This window comes from Kogia breviceps, chromosome 19 (assembly GCF_026419965.1).
Source record: "Kogia breviceps isolate mKogBre1 chromosome 19, mKogBre1 haplotype 1, whole genome shotgun sequence".
Classification (NCBI taxonomy): domain Eukaryota; kingdom Metazoa; phylum Chordata; class Mammalia; order Artiodactyla; family Physeteridae; genus Kogia; species Kogia breviceps.
In genome coordinates, this window is record NC_081328.1 from 40,910,179 (window position 1) to 40,931,647 (window position 21,469).

The 21,469-nt window shown below is 52.1% G+C and overlaps 1 protein-coding gene across 1 annotated transcript; it reads right to left on the reverse strand.

The window, feature by feature from the left end:
- Positions 1-301: 301 nt before the first annotated feature.
- Positions 302-20,298, reverse strand: KIF18B (kinesin family member 18B). The gene is made up of 16 exons (XM_067022255.1): positions 20,274-20,298; positions 11,618-11,944; positions 10,651-10,808; positions 10,214-10,318; positions 9,895-10,005; positions 9,616-9,813; positions 8,801-8,977; positions 8,112-8,186; positions 7,861-7,961; positions 7,294-7,480; positions 6,811-6,938; positions 3,341-3,544; positions 2,569-3,123; positions 1,538-1,627; positions 972-1,057; positions 302-642 (listed from the first exon to the last, which is right to left on the reverse strand). Exons 2-16 carry the CDS (start codon positions 11,934-11,936, stop codon positions 536-538), a joined length of 2,601 nt encoding a protein of 866 aa, XP_066878356.1. The 5' UTR covers positions 11,937-11,944; positions 20,274-20,298; the 3' UTR covers positions 302-535.
- Between the last annotated feature and the right edge of the window lie 1,171 nt (positions 20,299-21,469).

The following is a 21,469-nucleotide window of genomic DNA, read 5'->3' on the forward strand; positions in this document are numbered from 1 at the left end:
ACGATAAACTCTCTTCACTTGGAAATCAAGACACCACCATCACCAGCATCAATGCCAGGACTGTGGCATGGGGTTGGGGCTTTTGCTCCAGGCCGGGGGGGGGGGGATGGGGCTGAAGATGCCTTCCTCTCAAAGCCAGGAAGAGCGCCGCTGGGACTCCCTCGTGCCCCCATCCCATGCTCACCCCTCCTCAACTGCACAGCGGCATCACTGTGCAGAGAGCCCTGTGTTAGATGGGGGGTGGGCCACAAAGCTCCCCAAAGCCACCTTCCTGCATGGAGGGTGTTATAAACTAGGGGGGAATGATGGCAGCACCCTTTAAAATAGCAACACATTAAAACTCACAAATGAATAAATACACGCTGAGAAGCTGAGTGTAACAAGAGATTAATAAAGGGGGCGGGTAGCAGACTGAACGTCTGGGGGAGGACTGTTAATAAAAGAAGAGGGTGTTGGCCTTAATTGCTCCGAGCTGAGGAAGGCAGGTCAGGTCTCCTGGTGCAGGCGGCTCCAGGGACCAAGAGGGGCCGGGCGGTCAGGACACCTTGGCGGAGCAGCTCCCAGCTGACAGCGCTCTCCCAACCCCCAACAGTTCCTTCTGGCTCCTCTGGTTGTCAGGGGAGTGGGGACTGGAGGGGGGCTCTGCAGGCCAGTTAGATGAGGGGAGGCAGGGAGGAAGGAGAAAAGGGAGGCTGTATCCCACCGTTCCCTTCCCCCGCCCCATCCCCCATCTCTCTCACCAGGGTCCCTGAGATGCTCCGAAGTACCCCCCATGCCCTCCTCTCGCCTGTCCCCGCCTACATTTTTTTTTTTTTTTGGCGGCTTGCAGGATCTTGGACTGAACCTGGGCCACCGCAGTGAACGCGCCAGAGTCTTAACCACTGGACCGCCAGGGAATTCCCTCCCCTCCTACTTCTTGTCCCCATCTGCCACTGTGACCCAGAGCACCCCTGCCCCCAAATGCCAGTCACCTGGGATTGCCACGGGCCCAGCTGGCCTCTTCAAGTTGCTGCTGGGGAGGCGGGCGATGCGGCTGTGGCCGCGGGAGATTGAGGAACTGCTGGAGGGAAGGAAGGAAGAAGGGGGGAGGGTCACGGCCAAGCCTCCGGACTACGGGGTGGGGGGCGGCGGGGGGGTGAGGGTAAGAGCTAGACAGGCGGGGGAGGCTGAGCACCAGGAGGAAGTCCCAAGGCCAGACCTGAGGGTAGGAAAGGCAGCAGAGGAAGGGGAGCTGAGTGGGGTTTGGGAGGGAAGTAGAGGTGAGGGGGTGGGTAGTGGACTGCCCAGTGAACACTGTCCCCCGCATGGAGGGAGGGTCTGTGGCCTTTACCAAAGGAGGGAGACCTCTCTAATATAATCCTGTAATAGCAAGAGCCCAGGGGACCTCAGACAACCAGGCGCTGGTCCTGCTCACAAGACCCCCTGCTGCTGGCTCCAAGGGCTCTAGAGACACACACAGCGCCTGTAGTTGGCCCGGGCGCCCGCTGCCCTGGTGACAGATCCGGCTTTTCCTCCCCCCATCCCTCCCCAACCTCACCTCACAACGCGCCTCTTCTTGCGAGCTGAGGTCCCAGGGAAGGAAGTTGCCGGCTTGGGGCCCTTCACGGTGAACAGGGGCCTGGGTCCGCTGGGCAGGGAAGAGGATGAAGGTGGCACATCAGGAGGGAACCAGAAAAGGGTGGCAGCACCTCCCACTCCGGCCCCCCGCTTGCGGAACAGGGAGGTTAGACGAGATGACCTCTGAAGTTTCTTCCTCCTAAGAGGGGGACTCCTCTCCCTGCCTCACTCGGCCTGGGCTGACAGCTGAGTGGCAGGCCTGCTCTGGGAGAACATCCAGGTGTCAGTTTCTGGCGCGTCTGGGGAACTGGAGTTCAGACAGTTTCACCCTTCCACCTGCCTAGCTCTGAGCTTGTTACTGAGAGGGGGTTCGGGCTGTGGGAGAGGTGGGGGGAGCAGTGGGCAGCCTGCCACCCTCGGCCTCCCGAGTCCAGGTCAGTCTGCTGCTTGTTCGTGGCCTTGGACTGTCCTGAGCTGGTTGCTACTCGCCCGCCCTGCCACGCGGGCAGAAGCCGAGGGTGAGAGCATCTTCCCACTGAAAAATGCTGGATAAAGTTTTCCCAGGATCCCCTTCCCAGTTCCAGATGCTGGGCTGGAGGGCAAAGTCTGGGGTGGACGTGGTAGGAACAGGTATTTCTCAGTGGGATACAGAACTCAGACCAGGCCCAGGTGATGCCAAGGAACAGAGTGGGCTGGGCACCCCATCTTAGTTCCTCCTCCCTGCTGACCCTCCCCATAGGGGGCGCCTGTGAGCTACTCATGGGCATGTCCCAAACCGGCACAGAGCTGGCGGCTTTGAAGTACAGATGGACAAGGCAGGGCCTGGAGAGAAGCAACGCCTCCAAGGAAACGGCGCGTTCTGCTCTCCTGGGCCCGGATGCTGGTCAGACCAAAGGGAAAGAGATGCAGTGTCCCAACTCCAAGAGCGTGCTGCCTTCCATCCCCCTGGGCAGCACCTCTGTCCCTTGCTGACCCCTGACCCCCTGCTGGGAGGCCAGAAGGGAGACCCACCTGGGGATGAAGGGCTGATCCAGCCTGTTCAACTCCCGGGGGACATTGTCCCAGCCAATGCGTTCGTGGAAGCCCAGCTTTGAGGGGGTCTCCTCGGAGAGATCAAAGGTGGTGTTGAGGTCCCGTGCGGGCAGGGCCAGAGGGGTGGAGCAGTTCTGCAGAGCGGAAGGGCCCAGGGGCACCCGGCTTTTGATGACTGTGGCTGGGCAGAGGTGAGGGGAAGGGCAGGGGGAGGAGGCCCGCCCCCCCGTGGGCGTGACGGGCCCGGACGGAAGCCGAGCCTCAGGCGGGGTCCCCCTCCTCAGGCAGGGCAGGAGGGACTGGCGCTGGCGCTTGGTCCCGGGCTTCGGGGCTGGGGGGCTGTCTGGTTCCAAGGGGCTCGGTCTCCTCCTTTTCTTCTCTGTGGGCCGTCGGGATGCCTGAGCTGAGGTGCGGTCAGGCCTGGGTGGGACCCCGAGAGCGTGTATGAGGCCACTCAGTTGTCTTGCCATGGTCCGGGTCACAGGGCCGGAGTATCCTGGAGACTCTGGGCAGAGAGGAGGGTGCTGAGGGATCAGGGATTGGCCAGAAGGAAGGAGAATTTGGGGGCAGAGAGACACAGGACAGGCAGGAGCCCCTGACTCCTCAGGTCTGCGTGACCCCTGGGGCCTCTCTGTGCAGAAGTCCATGATCCTAGGGGTCCAGTCTCTGACTGAGCCATAACCCAGCACCTGGGGCCCCAGCCACGCCTTGGCACCAGAAGACAGAGGCCGAGCAGGGCTGAGACTCACTTGACTCTGAACGTAGCTCCTGAGCCAGAGGTGACCCCCTGGCCGGGTCAGGCTCCCCGGTGGCCTCTGCTCCAGGCTCAGTGTTTTCCTCTTGTACCAGCTGCTGCAGCATCTCGAATTCTGCGATCATGTCAGGGGTCAGGAGGTTGGCCGCTTGGAGCAGGGAATACTGGCGCTGGGCCAGGCACAGCACCCTCAGAGCCAACCTGGAAGAGAGGGAAGGGGATCCCCACCCCGCCTCAGACCTGCCCGGAGGACCGGGCCCCAGGGCTGCAGGTGTGGGGAGCAGCACACGTGCACTGGCCCTCCCGGACTGTCTGGCCGGCCTCATCACCCTTCCAGCCGCGCTGAAGACCAAGGCTGGCGGAGGTGACCCCGGTAATGGGGGGAGGCTTCACCCACTAAACATGTCCCCTGACAAAGACAGTACCTGGCAAGTAGGGAAAGGGCACTAAGTGGCCTTGGACTCGGAAGGTCTGAGTTTCCTCTGAGCTCTGCCACCTACAAGTGCTGTGATCTTAAGTCCATTTCCCAGAGGGGCAAATGGGGGGTAGCAGAGAAGAGCCAGGCTCAAGTCCGACTAACAGCTCAAAACCCGGCTCCAACACGTCCCAGCTGCGTGACCTCGGATCACCTCTCACCCTCAGTGGCCACATCCCTAAAATGAGGTCAACACATGCAGCCACCTCACAGGGTTGCTGGGGAGATGAAATCGGTTATATTATTAAAAAAAATTTTGGCAACGCCCGGCAGATGGCGGGATCCTAGTTCCCTGACCAGGGATTGAACCCAGGCCCTCAGTAATGAAAGCACAGAGTCCCAAGCACTGGATTGCCAGGGAATTCCCCAAATGGGTTATCTTAGATATAAAGTTTTTTTTTTTTTTTTTTTTTTCGGTATGCGGGCCTCTCACTGTTGTGGCCTCTCCCGTTGCGGAGCACAGGCTCCGGACGCGCAGGCCTGGCGGCCATGGCTCACGGGCTTAGTCGCTCCGCGGCATGTGGGATCTTCCCGGACCAGGGCACGAACCCGTGTCTCCTGCATCGGCAGGCGGATTCTCAACCACTGCGCCACCAGGGAAGCCCTATATAAAGTGTTTAAAGAGTACTTGGCACATACCCAGCACTATAAGATTAGTTAACTGTTGTTTTCTATAATAGTAATAATAATAATGCCATCTACCTTGTTAGGATAGTAAGAGATTAAATGAGATAGGCCATGTTGATCTTGGTTCCGAGGAGACCCTCAAAAATGCATTCAGTCTGCTCTTTCTATTTAGTGATTGGGTTGCTGAAAGAGTGTGTGTATTAACACATGCTTCACATGCACTGAGGGGCTATTTAAAGGAAATTACAAAGGACTCCCCTGGTGGTGCAGTGGTTAAGAATCTGCCTGCCATTGCAGGGGACACGGGTTTGATCCCTCATCTGGGAAGATCCCACATGCCGCAGAGCAACTAAGCTCGCGAGCCACAGCTATTGAGCCCGCGTGCCACAACTACTGAAGCCCACGCGCCTAGAGCCCGTGCTCCGCAACAAGAGAAGCCACCGCAATGAGAAGCCCGCGCACCACAACGAAGAGTAGCCCCCGCTCGCCGCAACTAGAGAAAGCCTGCACGCAGCAACGAAGACCCAATGCAGCCAAAAATAAACAAACAAATAAATTTATTTTAAAAATATATATGTAAAAAATAAAATAAAGGAAAGTAAGAGGGTAATGTGATTATTGATGTTGTAAATTTAGATTCTAAGAAAGCAAATTTTCCTCCTGTGAGGCACACCCATGATAAAAGGATAAACAGTTATCTCGGTGGGGATTATTCATGGCCAGTCATTTATCCCTGGGTAGCATTTACCTGCCTGGACATCTCTGAGCCCCCTCCTCTGTCCTCAGTGTGTGCTCAGGGAACCCAAACTCATTTTATAAAGCAGCCTCAAGGCCTTTTTGAAAGAAGGCAGGATATAAATTAAAAAGGACACAGCAGAAACTCATTCTATATCTGCCTGAGCCACACATTATATGAAAATTAGACTACTGAGAAAAGTGGAAGTCTGGGGAGAAAGCCACTGGCCTGGATGTCAGATGACCCAGGTCTGGCCCCGTCCCTCTTGCCGTGTAGCCCCCATAGACGGGGAGTCAGTCTGTATCATGGGTTTTCAATTCAGGTTTCAAGAAACCCATCAGAGGATGTTTTTAATGGAACAGCTCTGCTTTATCTGTCCTACATATTAGACCTCAGCATAAGATTTCATCTGAAGACGGGGCTTTGCCGCTAAAAAAAAATTCTGAAAAACCACTGAACTGGAAAATCTAAGATCTACTCAGTGCCCTGGTGGTCTAAGATTCTAAATTCTAAGGCCAAAGCAAAATTTTTTTCGATTATCTGCTTGTTAGGTTGTTTTCAAGCATGGAGAAGACGTAGAATGTTCTGCAGCCCCTGACAGTTGGGGTCTTCCATCACAGTTTATTAGTATCTATTATTAACTCTAAGAAGTAAGGAAAACAAGGACCATGATGCCCAAATCGCAGCCAAGGTTGAAGCAACTTGTCAGAAACCACAAAATCAGAGGCAAAGCAGAAATGAGAACCCTGGTGTCCTAGCAACGCGGGACTCCAGGCAGAGAGACCCTGAGTCATCAGTGGGAGTCCATGGTTGTTCCCTGGGGGCCAAGGGGACATCCCGCCAGTGCATCCCTGCCACTCCAGGGCCCTGGGGAGTCGGCAGCAGGAGACAGATAATGAGCCGCTGATTATTCAGGCTGCAGCATTTTTTGCTGAGTCGGGAACAGGCACTCCCCAGCAAGAAATAAAATTAAACAGGCCCTCCGTCCGGAAGCTTTAAATACACTGCTGGGCGTGAAGCATGCTGGGGAGGGAGGTGTAGGGTTGGCAGCAGCAAAGCTAAGTGGCATGGGATTTATGTTCTGGGGGCCAAGGAAGAAAATACTAGCTGCACCTCTCTATTAAGCACGAAAAGAATGGTCCAAAAGCCATTTCTCTTTGGGTTTGTATTTACTTCCGAGAAGAGCAGCAGTCAATCTGTTGATGAAGACACATGATGAACACCTGACTCAGAAAAGCTGTCCCTTGCTCAGCTGCTGCCCAGCTTCTCCTGGCAGCTGTCTCCTTGCTGAGCACAGGCAGTCTGGCCTTCAGACTGGAAAGCAAAGCACTAGCCCAGGCAGCCCTGCCCTAGCTCGGTGTTTGCCAGCTGTCTGGATGGAATCTGGTGTTCTGCTTCCCTCCTGTTGGCTGCCAGCTACACGGAGTAATAAATAGAGAGGATGCTACATAAACAGAGTAGGTGATAATATCAAATTGTTGACAGCAGGTAAGGGACAATATTGATGAGAAAAGACTTGCCTCTTTAACTAGAGCAGAAACAGAGCTTTTGTGATGTACTTAGCACCAACTCCCACCCCAGGAGGCCTGGAACCCATCACCTCCTGCCTTGGAGCAAGAAGATACCTACTGCTTAGAACGGTCCCTGCCCAGGTTCTGTGGTGGGAGGTGGTCCATGACTGGCTTGGGCTGCAGGGTCACATCAGGGGAGCCGGGCAATGGGTGTCTGAGGTTCTGTGCTGGCACCTGGATTGGAACCTAGAGAGGAAGGGAGTCACAGGTCGAGGGCCCAGGATGGCCTCCCTCACTTTACGTGAGCAGCTCCTACAACCCGTCCCTCCTCCAAGAGTGGGAATGACAGCTCCTGGAAGGACCGGGTCCCGGTAGGGGCTTTTTCTCTCCCAGTCCCTGTGCTCCCTGCTCCCCGTCTGTTACACAGCCTCCCCACTTCCAGACACACAGGATCTGACAGACTAGTTCTTCCTGCGCTGGATCTGAAAGCCTCCTCATGACTGAGGTGTGAGACATCCAGGTAGAGAAGCTGGGACTGAAGGGGCCCTGTGAGTTGGGGGTGGGGCATTTCTTTCAATATTCCACTGGCTCCAGGTCTTACCTCCTCAGCCGGACCTTCGTCCTTGTCCTCTGGGGGCTGCTCCCTGTCTGAAGAGTTTCCTTGCACGACCTTCTCCACCTGGGCCTCTGTCCCCAGGCTCTCCTCTGGAAGGACTGCCGACCCTGGGTGTAGCTCTGGGGTGCAGGGCTGGCTGGGGAGGTGGGGTGGCGACGGGCAGCTGGGACGGCTAAGGGGGAAAGGAGAGGTTTGAAAGGCGGGAAGCAGGGGCAGGTGGGAAAATCAGGGAGGCAGCAGGATCTCTGTGGCTCCAGGTCCATAAGGGGTGGATGCTTGGGTAACAAGAGGGCAGTAGCTGAGGGTGGGAGAAGGAGTCAGGGATTTTCTGGTTTAGGAAACAATGACACCCGCCCCTTAAATGCACCTTCTTTTGAAGAGTAGATGCTGCTTATATAGGCTGAGGCGTGATTTACTCCTTTGACAGAGACCACTCTAGGTGACAGTCAGTGTGCAGGGCAGCGAGTAGGACCCTCTAACCCCAGATGCCAGAACAGAAGCGAGGAGTCCTAGCCCTGCAGAAGCTGGAGAAAGGATGGGGGCAGAACTCACGATTGATGTGGAGGGCCCGCTTTGGGGGGCTGCAAGGAGTCCTGCTGCGGGGCCTGGGCTCCTGCCTCGTACACTCGGAGCTTCTCCCTCAGGGTGGCCACCTGGAACGAGGCAGCCCAGCCCCTCAGAGCGCCAGGCGAGCACAGGAGGCAAGGGGCAGGCAGAGCGCCCTGGCCGCGCACCAGTGGTCCCGTCCTGCCCCCGAGCCGGGCGCCCTGCCTCCTGGCCAAGCTCCCCGGGCGGCTCCTCACCTCAGCCTGGAGCTGCTGGCAGATGCTGGCGTACTGGCTGATGTGACAGTCCAGGCTGATCACGTTGCTCTTCAGCTGAGATGGGGGCACAGGGGAGGGATCTGTTTGTTCATTCGAAGCAGCTTTCGGCAACCACTTCCAGCGGCCAGACGCCGTGCTAGGCACACCTCACTCACATTCCCGAGACTCACCCTCACGACTGAGGGAACAGGGAGGCCAGTGGCTCTCCTAGCACAGCAAGAGGAGAGCTGGCCTTTGAACCGAGACCCCGGCTCCCCGACCGATATGCTCTCCCCTGGCCAGGGGCTTTGCCGCAGTGGCTCCTGGAGCACTGGGACTCCCTGGAGGAGGCGGGGGAAACCGGGCAAATCTGCTTTTATCTGTGTTATATGTTGTTTTGCCAAAAATATGGGCCTGCTGCTAAAAACAAGTCTGACAAAGATCACTGGCTGATACTTGGCCACTCCCTTCCGTTGCCTCCCTCTTGAGAAGATTCTGCCTCAATCATCCCAGTGCTGTGCTATTTTAAGGACGAGGACGATGTCACTTCTTCCCTCGGCCATGCAGGAACGCTTGCTCCAGGTACCAGAGGAAGCCAATGGGTCCTGTCCCCTCCTCCTCCCAGCCTGGGGGCTCCCCCGACACCCCTACACCCCCACTCCAGGGTGGCCGTCCCAGCTGGCACGCACCGAGAGTTTGATCTCCTTGGCCCGGTTGGCATACTTGAGGGTGTTGTAAGTGTCCTCGTAGGCCAGGCTGGAGGGGCTGACGGCAGCGATCATCACCGTGCGGCAGTTGCCCCCGATGGAGTCCTTGAGCAGGCGGGTCAGCTTGCTGTCCCGGTAGGGCACGTGGGACTTGCGGCCCTGGGGACAGTGGGTGAGCGTGGAGTGAGTGTCTGGGCTACACAGACCCAGGCTAGACTCGGTAGCCTTTGCTTTTCTTTCTTTGTTTGTTTGTTTTCTAAAAGCATTTTTTTAAACCCCACATTTGTTTATTTATCTATTTTTGGCTGTGTTGGGTCGTCGTTTCCGTGCGAGGGCTTTCTCTAGTTGTGGCGAGTGGGGGCCACTCTTCATCGCGGTGCGCGGGCCTCTCACTGTCGCGGCCTCTCTTGTTGCGGAGCACAGGCTCCAGACTCGCAGGCTCAGTAGTTGTGGCTCACGGGCCTAGTTGCTCCGCGGCATGTGGGATCTTCCCAGACCAGGGCTCGAACCCGTGTCCCCTGCATTAGCAGGCAGATTCTCAACCATTGCGCCACCAGGGAAGCCCTGTTTGTTTGTTTTGTTTTTGTTTTTATGACCCCACTGCTGGGCTTACAGGACCTTAGTTCTCTGACTAGGGATTGAACCCGGGCCACTGGGGTGAAAGCACCGAGTCCTAACCACTGGACCACCAGGAAATTTAGACTTGATAGCTTTTGGCCCAGGGCTGGAGGGAGGGACACTTGGCTCGGGCACTGGGTTCCTGTCCCGGGGAGGAGCCTGGCTCCGTGCAGCTTTACCTTTGCGTCGGCCAGGGCGTTGATGACGTTGATGAGGGCCAGCAGCGAGCGGTTGATGCTGGCTCCCTCCCGCAGCCGCTCCCCCTTGGCGTGGGTGCTGGACGCCCGCTCCGAGCCAGCCAGGTCAATCAGGCTCATCTTGGCCACCCGAAGGGCCTGGGTCAGACCTGGGATCCGGTCCTGCTGCTTCACGAAGATCTGGGGGCAGATGGCAGGGGTGAGGGGGCACTGGGCACCAGGAGTTCCAGCTTCAGGCCCTGGCCTGTGACCCCTCCTCACCTGGAAGATGGCATGGGAGCGGGAGGACGTAGCGTTGACGTCAGTGGGGTGCTGCGTGCGGTTACGGTTCCCCCTGGTCAGCATCCCCAGCAGCTGCTCAGCTGAGGTCGGCTACAGAGGAGATGTGCAGGAAGGGGGCTGTGGTCTCCCCAGTTGGGGACTTTTCCCCCAACAGAAGGGCTGCTCTTCAGGACCAATGTTACCCCCTTGCTATCACCACCACGGCCCCAACAGGATCCAGGACATCCCCAAACTGCCCGGTGAGGGGATCCCAGAGGACCAGTGGGGCTGCTCGTCGCACCGGAGCCCAGCCCCTTACCTGGTGGAAGGAAAGTCCTTGCACCACCACCCCCTTGTCGGGGTCCTCACGGATGGCAAGGGGCCCCTTGGGCTCCAGGAGGTCGTGGATCTGCTCATTGTATACCTGAGGAGAAAGGAAGCCAGGGAGAGACCCGAGGGGGAGGCTGGGCAGGAAGCCTCTCCCCTAGGCGCCGGGGAGAGCTGAGCTGCTGGCTCAGGGAAGCATGAGACACGCCGCGGTGAGTGGCCCTTTGCTGGATGATGTCACAGGATGAGTAGGACAGGCGGGGTCCGTTCACACGCAGTCTCTCTGTTGCTGTGTCCACCCTCTGGGTGCCTGTCTGCCCACTCCCTACCACCCTCTCCCGCTCCTGCTTACTCCACCCCACTCCCTCTTGAGGTGGTTGTGAGAATGAGGGATGGAGCCGCCCAGTCCTGGGGTGCAAACAGCCCTACCTCCTGGTAGCTGATGAGCACCTCGAGTCTCTTCTCCTCCCGGCAGGCCTCGAGCCTTCTGTACAGTTCCATGGTGGTCAGGTACATGATGCCGGGGTCCCCCTCTCTTCCCAGCATGGTGTGTGTCTTCCCAGCCCCGGTGGCCCCATAGGCAAACACTACAGGAGACAGAGTAGGGAGTAGGGTGGCGGCAGGGCCGGATCCACCTTCTCCAGGGGCTCCCGCAGTGCATTTCCATCCGGTCAGCCCTTCCCTTCCCCACCGAGCCCCTTTCCTTCCTTCCACTTGCGTGATTCCACTGCTCCCTCCCACCCGCCCACATCCCCTACGTTCAGCTGTCGAGTTCTCCGTGTCCATTCCTGGTGCCCCTATAGGCTTGTGGATTTGAGGGCAAAGGGGTCTCCACTATGGGTGGGAGCTTATCCCTTCCTCAGGGAAGCCTTCTCCAGCCTGGGTAGCTTCCTCTGTGGAAGGCCCACAATTCTTTCCCTCATATCACTTATCTTGTTTTTTTTTTTTTTTTTTTTTTTTTTTTTTGCGATATGCGGGCCTCTCACTGTCGTGGCCTCTCCCGTTGCGGAGCACAGGCTCCGGACACGCAGCCTCAGCGGCCGTGGCTCACGGGCCCAGCCGCTCCGCGGCACGTGGGATCTTCCCGGACCGGGGCACGAACCCGCGTCCCCTGCATCGGCAGGCGGACTCTCAACCACTGCGCCACCGGGCAAGCCCACTTATGTTGGTTTTTAACCATACACTCGTGGGTGTGATTTTGTGATGTGCTTTCTCCCAGTTCTAGACTGTAAGCCTCACGAATACAGGAACGCTGTCTGCCCGATCTGCTATCGTATCCCGTGGGCCAGTGGAGTGGTCCCCACACAGGAGAATGAATGAATGGGGAGGCCCACAGAGAACGCACAGCCGGAGCCCTCCTCAACCAGTGCCCAGCAGAGGGGGGAGACGGGCTCACCTGAGCAGTTGTAGCCCTGGAGGAAGCTGTCCAGGATGCTGTGGGTGGTGTGATGGAACACGTCCTGTTGGGTGGCCGCCTCACCAAAGACCCGGTCAAAGGCAAACGTCAGGTCTTTGCCCTTCTTCTTGGGGCCATCATGGACGCTGCCCCATTTCAGGCCAAGGAAGCCCCCATCGGGCTCCTCAGGGTCAAACACCAGCACCTGCTCATCCACTACCTGAACCACAGGCCGCCGCTGACTCTCCAACTCCCTCGGGGTGGGGGGCCGCACCCGCACCACGACCCGCACCACGCTGTTTTCCACCGCCATCACCATGGCAACACCTGGGCAGAGACAGGAGGGTGATGAGGACCAATCTGACCCAGGCCTCTCCAGGTGCCCTCAGCCTAGCACTCAGGGGCCTTCTCCCACCTCCTCCTCGACAGCTCAGCTCCATTTTATACCTCAAGAGAATATTGATGCCTGCACCAATTACTGGCAAATATCTTTCTCATCTGAAAGACCATCTTTGTCATATCCAATCACTGTATTTTTTTCAGAGGCCTATTCTGGGCTTTCTATTATGTTCCACTAATCTGTCTATTCCTGTGCCAGCACCACACTGTCTCCACTCCATTCCTTTACAGTTGCTTCTTATCTAGCAAGGCAAGACACCCCTCCCAGCCCCAGCTTTCTTTTTCATGATTCTCTTGGCTATTTTCAGTCATTTATTCTATTCGACTTTAAGAACATTGTATCAATTCCATCCCCATCCCAGAACCCACCCCCCAAAGAAAACCCTATTGGGATTACAATCGGGATTATATTAAATTTACATATTTGTTTTGTATTAAATGTTTTCATACAAGAATATGGCTATTGCCTTTCTATTTGTTCATGTAGTTTTTATATCTTCAGATAATTTCTATAATTTTCCTTCTAATACAATTCTTAAGTACTTTATTGCTCTTATGAATGGAACACCTTCCCTATTTCCAGGTGCTAATGTGGAGAAACATGATTGATTTAAAAAAAATGTATTTATTTGGTTGCGTTGGGTCTTAGTTGTGGCAGGCAGGCTCCTTACTTGGCTCTCTTAGTTGCGGCACTCATGTGGGATCTAGTTCCCGGACCAGGGATCGAATCCAGGGCCCCTGCATTGGGAGCGTGGAGTCTTAACCACTGTGCCAACAGGGAAGTCCTAAAACATGATTGATTTTTATATATTTGCCTTATACCCACCACCCTCAAACTCTCTTATTATTATTATTTGGCCATGCCATGAGGCTTGTGGGATCTTAGTTTCCTGACCAGGGACTGAACATGGGCCCTCAGCAGTGAAAGTGTGTAGTCCTAACCACTGGACCACTAAGGAATTCCCTCAAACTCTCTTATTGACTCTAAGTGCTTTTTATTAGAGCTTATTGAGTTTTCTGAGTATACAATTATGTATCAGAAAATAATTTTTTTTACTTTTTCTTCTCCATACTTATACCAAATATTTCATATGTTGTCTACTGTATTCCCTAGAACTTCCAAAACAATGTTGAATGATAACAGGCATCCCTGTATTGTTTTTTTTTAAATAAATTTACTTATTTATTTATTTTGCACTGTGTTGGGTCTTTCTTGCTGTGCGCGGGCTTTCTCTAGTTGTAGAGAGCAAGGGGCTACTCTTTGTTGTGGTGCGTGGGCTTCTCACTGTCGTGGCTTCTCTTGTTGTGGATCATGGGCTCTAGGCACGTGGGCTTCAGTAGTTGTGGCTCGAGGGCTCTGGAGTGCAGGCTCAGTAGTTGTGGCGCACGGGCTTAGTCGCTCCGTGGCATGTGGGATCTTCCTGGACCAGGGCTTGAACCCGTGTCCCCTGCATTGGCAGGCGGATTCTTAACCACTGGGCCACCAGGGAAGCCCCCCCCAACTAATTTAAATGCCACATTTAACATAACTAAATTCTCATATAAACATGAATTTGTTTTGTGACCCTCCATTCTGATCTACTGAAATGTCCATTCCTTTTCCCGTAACTCGTAATTATTGTGGTTCTATAATATATCACCTTATTGTTCTTTTTCTTGGCTATTCTTGGGCATCTTGTCTTGTGCATGATTTTAGAATCAGCTTATGGAGCTGATTCTATGAAAAATCCTGCTAAGATTTTAAATGGGATTATTTTGAGTTTATAGATTAATATGAGAATTGGCATCTTTACAGTATGAAGTCTTCCCATCTAGGAATATCGTATCTCTTTTCATTATTCACAACTTTATAATCTTCAGTAAAATTTTATTGTTTTCCTCACATGAGTTTTGTACATTTCTTCATAGGTTTATTACTAGTTACTGTATAGTCTTTGTTATATTGTAAATAAGCTCTTTTTATTTTATTTTATTTATTTATTTTTTTTCCCCCTCCTCCCACCCCACCCTCTCCTTCCCCCAATAAGCTCTTTTTAAAATTACATTTTCTAATTCATTTTGACAGAACATAGGAAAGCTACTGATTTCTATATGCAGATCTTGTATATGGCCACATTGCTGAACCCCCTTATTAGTTCTAATAGATTGTCATTGATTCTCTTAGATTTTTCAATTAAATGATGATATAGTTTGCAAATAATAAGTTACTTTCTATTTTTAGCTCTTCTATATTTAGTTTCCCACCCTCCACTACCCATTAGGAATGGGTGCTAACTTTTATAAATGCTTTTTTGGCACTCGCTGAGATGATCACGCAGTGTTTCTCCTTTAGTCTGTTAATGTAGAGGATGACATGGATAGATTTCCTAATATTGCCCTGATAGTAATCCCCAAAGCTTATTTACCTATTCTCTCTTGAATTCCCCTCAGACCTCTCTCCCCTTTCATTTCACCTTCAAGCCAGCCTACCAAAGGTAGAGATGGAATTTCTGGAATGCAGGAGTCACAGATATCCTGGAAAAGTTCAGCCCAAGTCTAGGGATATGTTAACAGGGGTAAGAAACAGGGGGCTGTTCTCGGGGGGTAGGAATAGATGAATGCTTTCTTAGGAAAGATGAGGTCCCACTGATGGGCCACAATTACCAGGGTCATTCAGCAAAGAAACATGGGATTTCTACCTAAAACTCCAGCAAACAACTCATTTTTTCCTTGGGGAATGAGGCAGAATTGAGATGATTTCAAACTCCTGTCCTTCACCCGCAAACTTCTTAATTTCTTCCCCACACGAAACAAAGGAGAGATGTCAACCAATAATCATCTTTTTACTTGCGTGTAATTAATTCTATTCCTGTCCCAGCCATCAGCTCATCATAATACTAAACATAACAGGTGAGTGCCCACTCCGTCAGGGACTGTTCTAGGCGCCTTACACGTTGCACCTCCTTTCAACCCCATCATGACCCCACCGTGATAGATACTATTATTGTACTCATTTTGCAATGAGAAAATTGAGACAGAGAGGGTTAAGCAACTTGCCCAAGATCCCAGTGGTAGTAAGTGATGAATCCGGGTTGTTCCAACCCGGGCAGTCTGACCATAGAGCCTGCTATACTGCCTTGTGATGACGTTATGTATTACACCCTCATGAGCACATAGCTGTAATAGTCCCTTATGTTTGTATAATAATTATAATCCCTTTTTTTTTTTTTTTTTTTTTTTTTTGCGGTACGAGGGCCTCTCACTGTTGTGGCCTCTCCCGTTGCGGAGCACAGGCTCCGGAAGCGCAAGCTCATCGGCCATGGCTCACGGGCCCAGCCGCTCCGCGGCATGTGGGATCCTCCCAGACCAGGGCACGAACCCGTGTCCCCTGCATCGGCAGGCAGACTCTCAACCACTGCGCCACCAGGGAAGCCCTATAATCCCTTTTATGTAACTAGCATTATGTATGCTGCAAACGCTTTCAGATAAACGGACTAGACCTAATTTTCAACACTCAGAATTCCTGTCTCCCATCCTCGCATTCCCACCCCCAGGGAACCCCACTCTATTTTTTTTTTTTTTGGGCTGTGCCTCACAGCTTGCAGGATCCTAGCTCCCTGACCAGGGACCGAACCCCTCGGCCCTCGGCAGTGAAAGCGCGGAGTCCTAACCACTGGACCGCCAGGGAATTCCCAGGAACCCCACTCTTGTGACCAGGAAAGTGAAGGCAGAGGGTGCCTGGTCCCACCGTCTGAGTCTACACTGTATTAGCTGAGTTGGAGCTACAGAGCAGCCTACCATTCAAAGCAGGAAATTTAAAAGGGCACTGGCAGCGGAGTGCGCCTAACCTTTACAGTTCTCTCCTCTCCGCCTCCTGAGGGCCAGTGAGGCCGACTGTTTGCCTAACGAGATGTTTCCCTTCTTCCTGAGACATTGCTGAGGGTGGGAGGTGGGGAGCGGGTAGGGTGACATTGGCATGGCCACAGTTAGGACACCTGGGTCCTGGTCTCTGCTTTGCCTCTGACTGGTGGGGAGGTCTTTCCACCAGCCACACCACGTTGATGTCACATCATCTCCCTTCGAGAGCCAGAGAGAACAGCTACCAATCTGCTCCTGCCCCAGGGGGACGGGAGATGAATGAGAGAACGTTTGTCAAGTTTGCTTTGATCCTCGGTTGGAAAGAACTTTTCAGCCCAAAGTACAAGGGAGATGATTCTTTAATAAGATCTTCAGGGTTCTGAGCCAGCCACAGTCACATCCTATTTCTAACCTGGGGCAGCTCATTAAAACCCGGAGGCTAGTTCGCTGGGGAGCTGAGGCTGGGAAGCCAAGATTCAGTTGTTTTCAGGGTAGCCTCCTCTGCCCATCCTCATAGGGACAGAGAGAAAAGCCCAAGATGCTCAGAAGCCCCTGGAGAAGAATTTTTGAGGACTTGAGGGGGGTCTGCCTGCAGACATCGGGAGCTCGGAAGGCAATGAAAGTGCCCAGCCCTTGGGTGCTGTACTTTTATATAGCGGTTGCTGTGGTCCCCTTCATTGCTCCTTCACAACAATCATACACCGTGTTTCTTGTCCTTAAGCTCCATGAGAGCAGGACCCTCTTCTGATATAGTCTGTGCACCCCAGATGCCTAGGAGCCAGATCCAGCATGCAGTAGATGCTGTATAATACTTGTCCTATGAATGAACAGAGGCCAGAGAAAAGCAGTCTGAAGCCAAAAGCCTAAAAATAACTACAATTATAGCTAACATTTATTGAGCACTTACTATGTGTCAGGCACTATGCTAAGTGCTTTACAAGCATTTCGTTTACCTTTCACAGCAATCTCATTCTGCAGTTATTGATACATTTGTTACATCCCTACTCTGCAAAGGAAACTGAGGCTCAGGAAGGAAATTGTCTCACGGATGGTAAGTAGCAAGTCCAGAACTTGACTTTGTTCTGTCATCAGAGGCGCTACTCTTCATCCTAGCCTGCTCTGCCTTCTACTTGGGCTTTTGCAGCTCTTAATTCCCCTCACCTTAGTACCCACAGAAAAATGTCCAAAGATGGCTGTTTCTTTCTATGGGTGGTAGCAAAGAGGAAGGAGCTGTGTTCTTTTGTTTTATAAATAAACAATCATAAGGCTGTAACTAATGATAGTTTTGTTCATTCCCTTCTAATCAATTTTATTTATTTTTATTGTCTTACAGCTCTGGCTAGGACCTCAGGTACCATATTGAAAGCAGCAATAGTGAGCAATCTTGTCTCTTTCCTACTTTCATTTTGCTCTTTGTTGGTTTAAGGAAATTTCCAGTTTACCATTGAAAAAAATCATAAATGGTTACTGAATGCTATTTCTGTACCTAATGGGATATGTTTTCTCCTTTAATCTGTAAATGTGTAAATTGTATTAATAGATCTTCTATTGTTAAGCTATTCTCACATTCCTGGGATAAACCCAATTTAGTCGTAATGCATTTTTAAAAAATATATCGCTAGCTTCTGATTGCTAGTATTTTATCTAAGATTTTTACAACTACATTTATAAAAGAGATTGGCTTGGGGCTTCCCTGGTGGCGCAGTGGTTGAGAATCCGCCTGCCGATGCAGGGGACACGGGTTCGTGCCCCGGTCCGGGAAGATCCCACATGCCACGGAGCGGCTGGGCCCATGAGCCATGGCCGCTGAGCCTGCGCGTCCGGAGCCTGTGCTTCGCAACGGGAGAGGCCACAACAGTGAGAGGCCCGCATTAAAAAAAAAAGAGATTGGCTTGAAATTTTCTTTGCCTCATTTTTGGTATCACAAAATAGACTGGGGACTTCCCTGGCGGTCCAATGGTTAAGACTCTGAGCTTCTACTGCAGGAGACACAGGTTCGATCCGTGGTCAGGGAACTAAGATCCTGCATGCCGCGCGGCACCCCGCCTCCCCGAAAAAAAGTAGACTGGAAATGTTTTCTTCCTTTCTTTCTTTTTTTTGAAAGAGTTTCTCTGTATAAGATTAGAATCATTTCAATTGCCTGTATATTTTTTGTGGGTTTTTTTGATGTGTGTGAAGGTAGATTTTAAACTAATTAAATTTCTTCAGTAGTCCTACGTTTGTTCAAAATTTCCATAGCTTTTTAAAAAAATTTATTTATTTTATTTTATATATTTTTGGCTGTGTTGGGTCTTCATTGCTGCTTGTGGGCTTTCTCTAGTTGCGGTGAGTGGGGGCTACTCTGTTGCGGTGTGTGGGCTTCTCATTGCGGTGGCTTCTCTTGTTGCGGAGCACGGGCTCTAGGCACGCGGGCTTCAGTAGTTGTGGCACACGGGCTTAGCTACTCCGTGGCATGTGGGACCTTCCCGGGCCAGGGATCAAACCCGTGTCCCCTGCATTGGCAGGCAGATTCTTAACCACTGCACCACCAGGGAAGTCCCTTCCATGGCTTCTTGAATCAGTTTAGGTAAGTTGTTTTTCCTAGAAAATTGCCCAAAAGCATCATCAAAGAGTTCCCATTGAAGTCTTTCTCTCTCCTTTAATCCTTCAGTAACCAAAGTTATGTCCCTATTTTCATTCCTAAGGTCATTTTTCCATGTTTCTTTTCTTTTCTTCTTAATCAATATAACCAGAGGTCTGGATTTTTATTAGTCTTTTCAAAGATACAGCTTTTGGCTAAGTTAATCATCTCTATTATATAGGAAAATTCTATTTCATTAATTTTTGCTCTTAACTTCTTTTATTTTCTACACTTTAATTCTGTTGTTCTGTTCTGTCTTATTAAAATTGAATATTTGCCTCACTTTCAGCTTGAAAAAATATATGTTCTAATGTAAGTCTTTTTTTTTTTTTTTTTTTTTTTCATTACGCGGGCCTCTCACTGTTGTGGCCTCTCCCGTTGCGGAGCACAGGCTCCGGTCGCGCAGGCTCAGAGGCCATGGCTCACGGGCCCAGCCGCTCTGCGGCATGTGGGATCTTCCCGGACCGGGGCACAAACCTGCGTCCCCTGCATCGGCAGGTGGACCATCAACCACTGCGCCACCAGGGAAGCCCCTAATGTAAGCCTTTAAGACTATAAATTTCCCTCTAAGTATTCTCTGACTGCGTTCCCCACATTTTATAAATAGCATTATCACTGTTTCATGCTAATTACATTTTAATTAGAATAATGATATCCTATTTGACTGAGTTATTTAAATGTTTTTTTTAATCCAAATGTGGGTTTGTTTCTTTTTCTTTTGTATTTTAAACTTAATTGCTTGTGGAAATAGAATATGATTTGTACAATACTCTGATAACTGTTTAGATTTGCTCTGTGGCCAGATAGAGACAATTTTTATTAAGACCTTTCAAAAATATGCTACTGGCATACTTTTTTTAAAAGAAAGGTATAAAATGGAGCTGGGTTGGTTAATATAAAAGCAACAAATTGAGACACTTTAAAATCTCTCTCTGATGGTGGGGGAATTCAGTCATGAAATAGGCAGAGAAGGACTGGATACTTTGGTAGTTGTTTGAAGCATGGACTGTGTGACCGGAGAGGAAAGAGAATAGTGATAAGACTGGAGAAAGCAGTGTAACATCCACAAGAAGCTCATACAGAAAAATTTTGTGGATGCTCCCCTCTTAGCTAGGCTTAACTTCTCTGTTTCTTAACCTGTAAAATGTAAATATTAGTATCTATTCCATTGGGTTGTTGTGAGGATTAAATGAGTTCACTCAAACCTGGTAAGTGCTCAGTAAATGTTAGCCATCATTATTAGAATTGATATGACATACTAGCATTTCACCCCCTACCAGAAGAACCAACATCTGCAGTAAAATCCCCTATCTTCCTTGACACAGACCAGGCTTATCTTTCCCGTGTCACTTCAGTACCTTAAAGGATCAAAGCTAAGAGGAAAGACATCCTAGGAACAGGAGCAGGCCTGGTTTTCCGTCATGCAGTTCTTCTTTCATTCTTTCCTTTATTCAATCAAATATTTACTGGGTGCCCCAGTAACTAAGTTATGGCCCCTGGCACAGCTCTGCAATCAGTTTTGCACAGATGTGCAGTGAGGGTCTTAGCTACTCCTTACAGATGTGCAGAGTCCCACGTCCCCAGTTCTAGTGCACGGGAGGACCCAATTCTTCCTTACGTATGAGCAGGGGTACCTTTCTCAGAGCGGATGTACAGAGGGCTGGGCCCGGGTGCAGACTTGAGGCCCAGTCTAGATCCTGTACAAATAAGCAGAGGGTCCCGATCTCCCGTGCAGGTGTGGAAGGAAGGGCCTTCTCCCCGCACCTCCCCCCACCCTGTTCGGAAGGGACCGCCCGGGACCTGATCGGTCTTCACGCTGCACCTCCGTGTCCCGCACAAAAGAGGCCGGGCTCCGGCTTGCGCCGCCGTCACCAGCTGGGGCCTCCCGTCCAGACCGGAGCGCAGGAGCCCGCGGGGCCGCCTCCGTCGTGGGCCAGCGCTTACCCTTCGTCGGTTCCCCTCCGCTGGTGTCGCCCCTCGCTGCCGGGTCCCGCCGCAGCAGACAGGAAACCCTGACCACCGGAGAGCGCCGCCCCTCAAGCACCGGACCAGCGCCAACCTCCGGCCCGCGCGGTGTTCAAATTAGCCGGGTCGGCTCATCGGAGCTTGCCATTGGTCACCGTCCGGATGGCTGATTGGCTGTTTCCTCAGTAACAGTGTACTGCTCCGAGGTGGCGGGAGCTGTCAACAGTGCGCTTGCGCACTTCCCCTTCCTGCTTGCTGGAGGTTTGAGGCAGTGTCTCTGAGGCTGGAGCCGCCAGACTGACCGGCAGAAACCGGTATGGGGTTGGGGTACGGAGGGGGAAAGGGGTGGGTTACGGCCTGTCTCAGTTGTCCCTGGGACTGAGTTCATCACCAAATGCAGCAACCAGACATCAAACACGTTTTCAAACCTGCTTTTTCTATGGGCTAAGTCGGCATCCACTTACCCAAAAAGGGAGTTTCAGCCGCTCTCCAGGGTTTCTTCTCTTCCGCGACCATCCGAAGAATGAACTTCAAGCTTTGATGTGGAGAAACCGGTGGAGGCAGAGAATGGCACCTGCTTGGCTTTGACAGTGCCAGGAGTATCATGGACGGATTGTTGAATATGAGGGGCGGCCCCTTAGGGCACCGCTGGGCAGCAGTGTCTCTATCCTCCACAGCGGTCTGCTGCTTGGATTCTGGTGGGCCACCGTCATTCTGATCCCCAACACCGGGGGTTGTGGAGATGGAAGAGAGAGCCTTGCCCTGGAATCGGAAAGTCTGATTCCAATCACTAGTGACTGTATCATTAATTAGTGCTGAGACTGTGGAAGTCACTTCTCCTCTCTGGGTGTCCGTTTCCTCATCTATAAAGTGGGGCAAATATCCTGCCCTTCCTAAGAGCATGGTTGGAAAACCCTCTTAACTTCCAGGATATGTAAGCTTTCTATGAGTCTGATTAGGATGAAACAGCAATGGCTGCCAGGAGTCAGTTGCTCACCACTTTCTAATCATCTGTCCCCACACTGGGACCA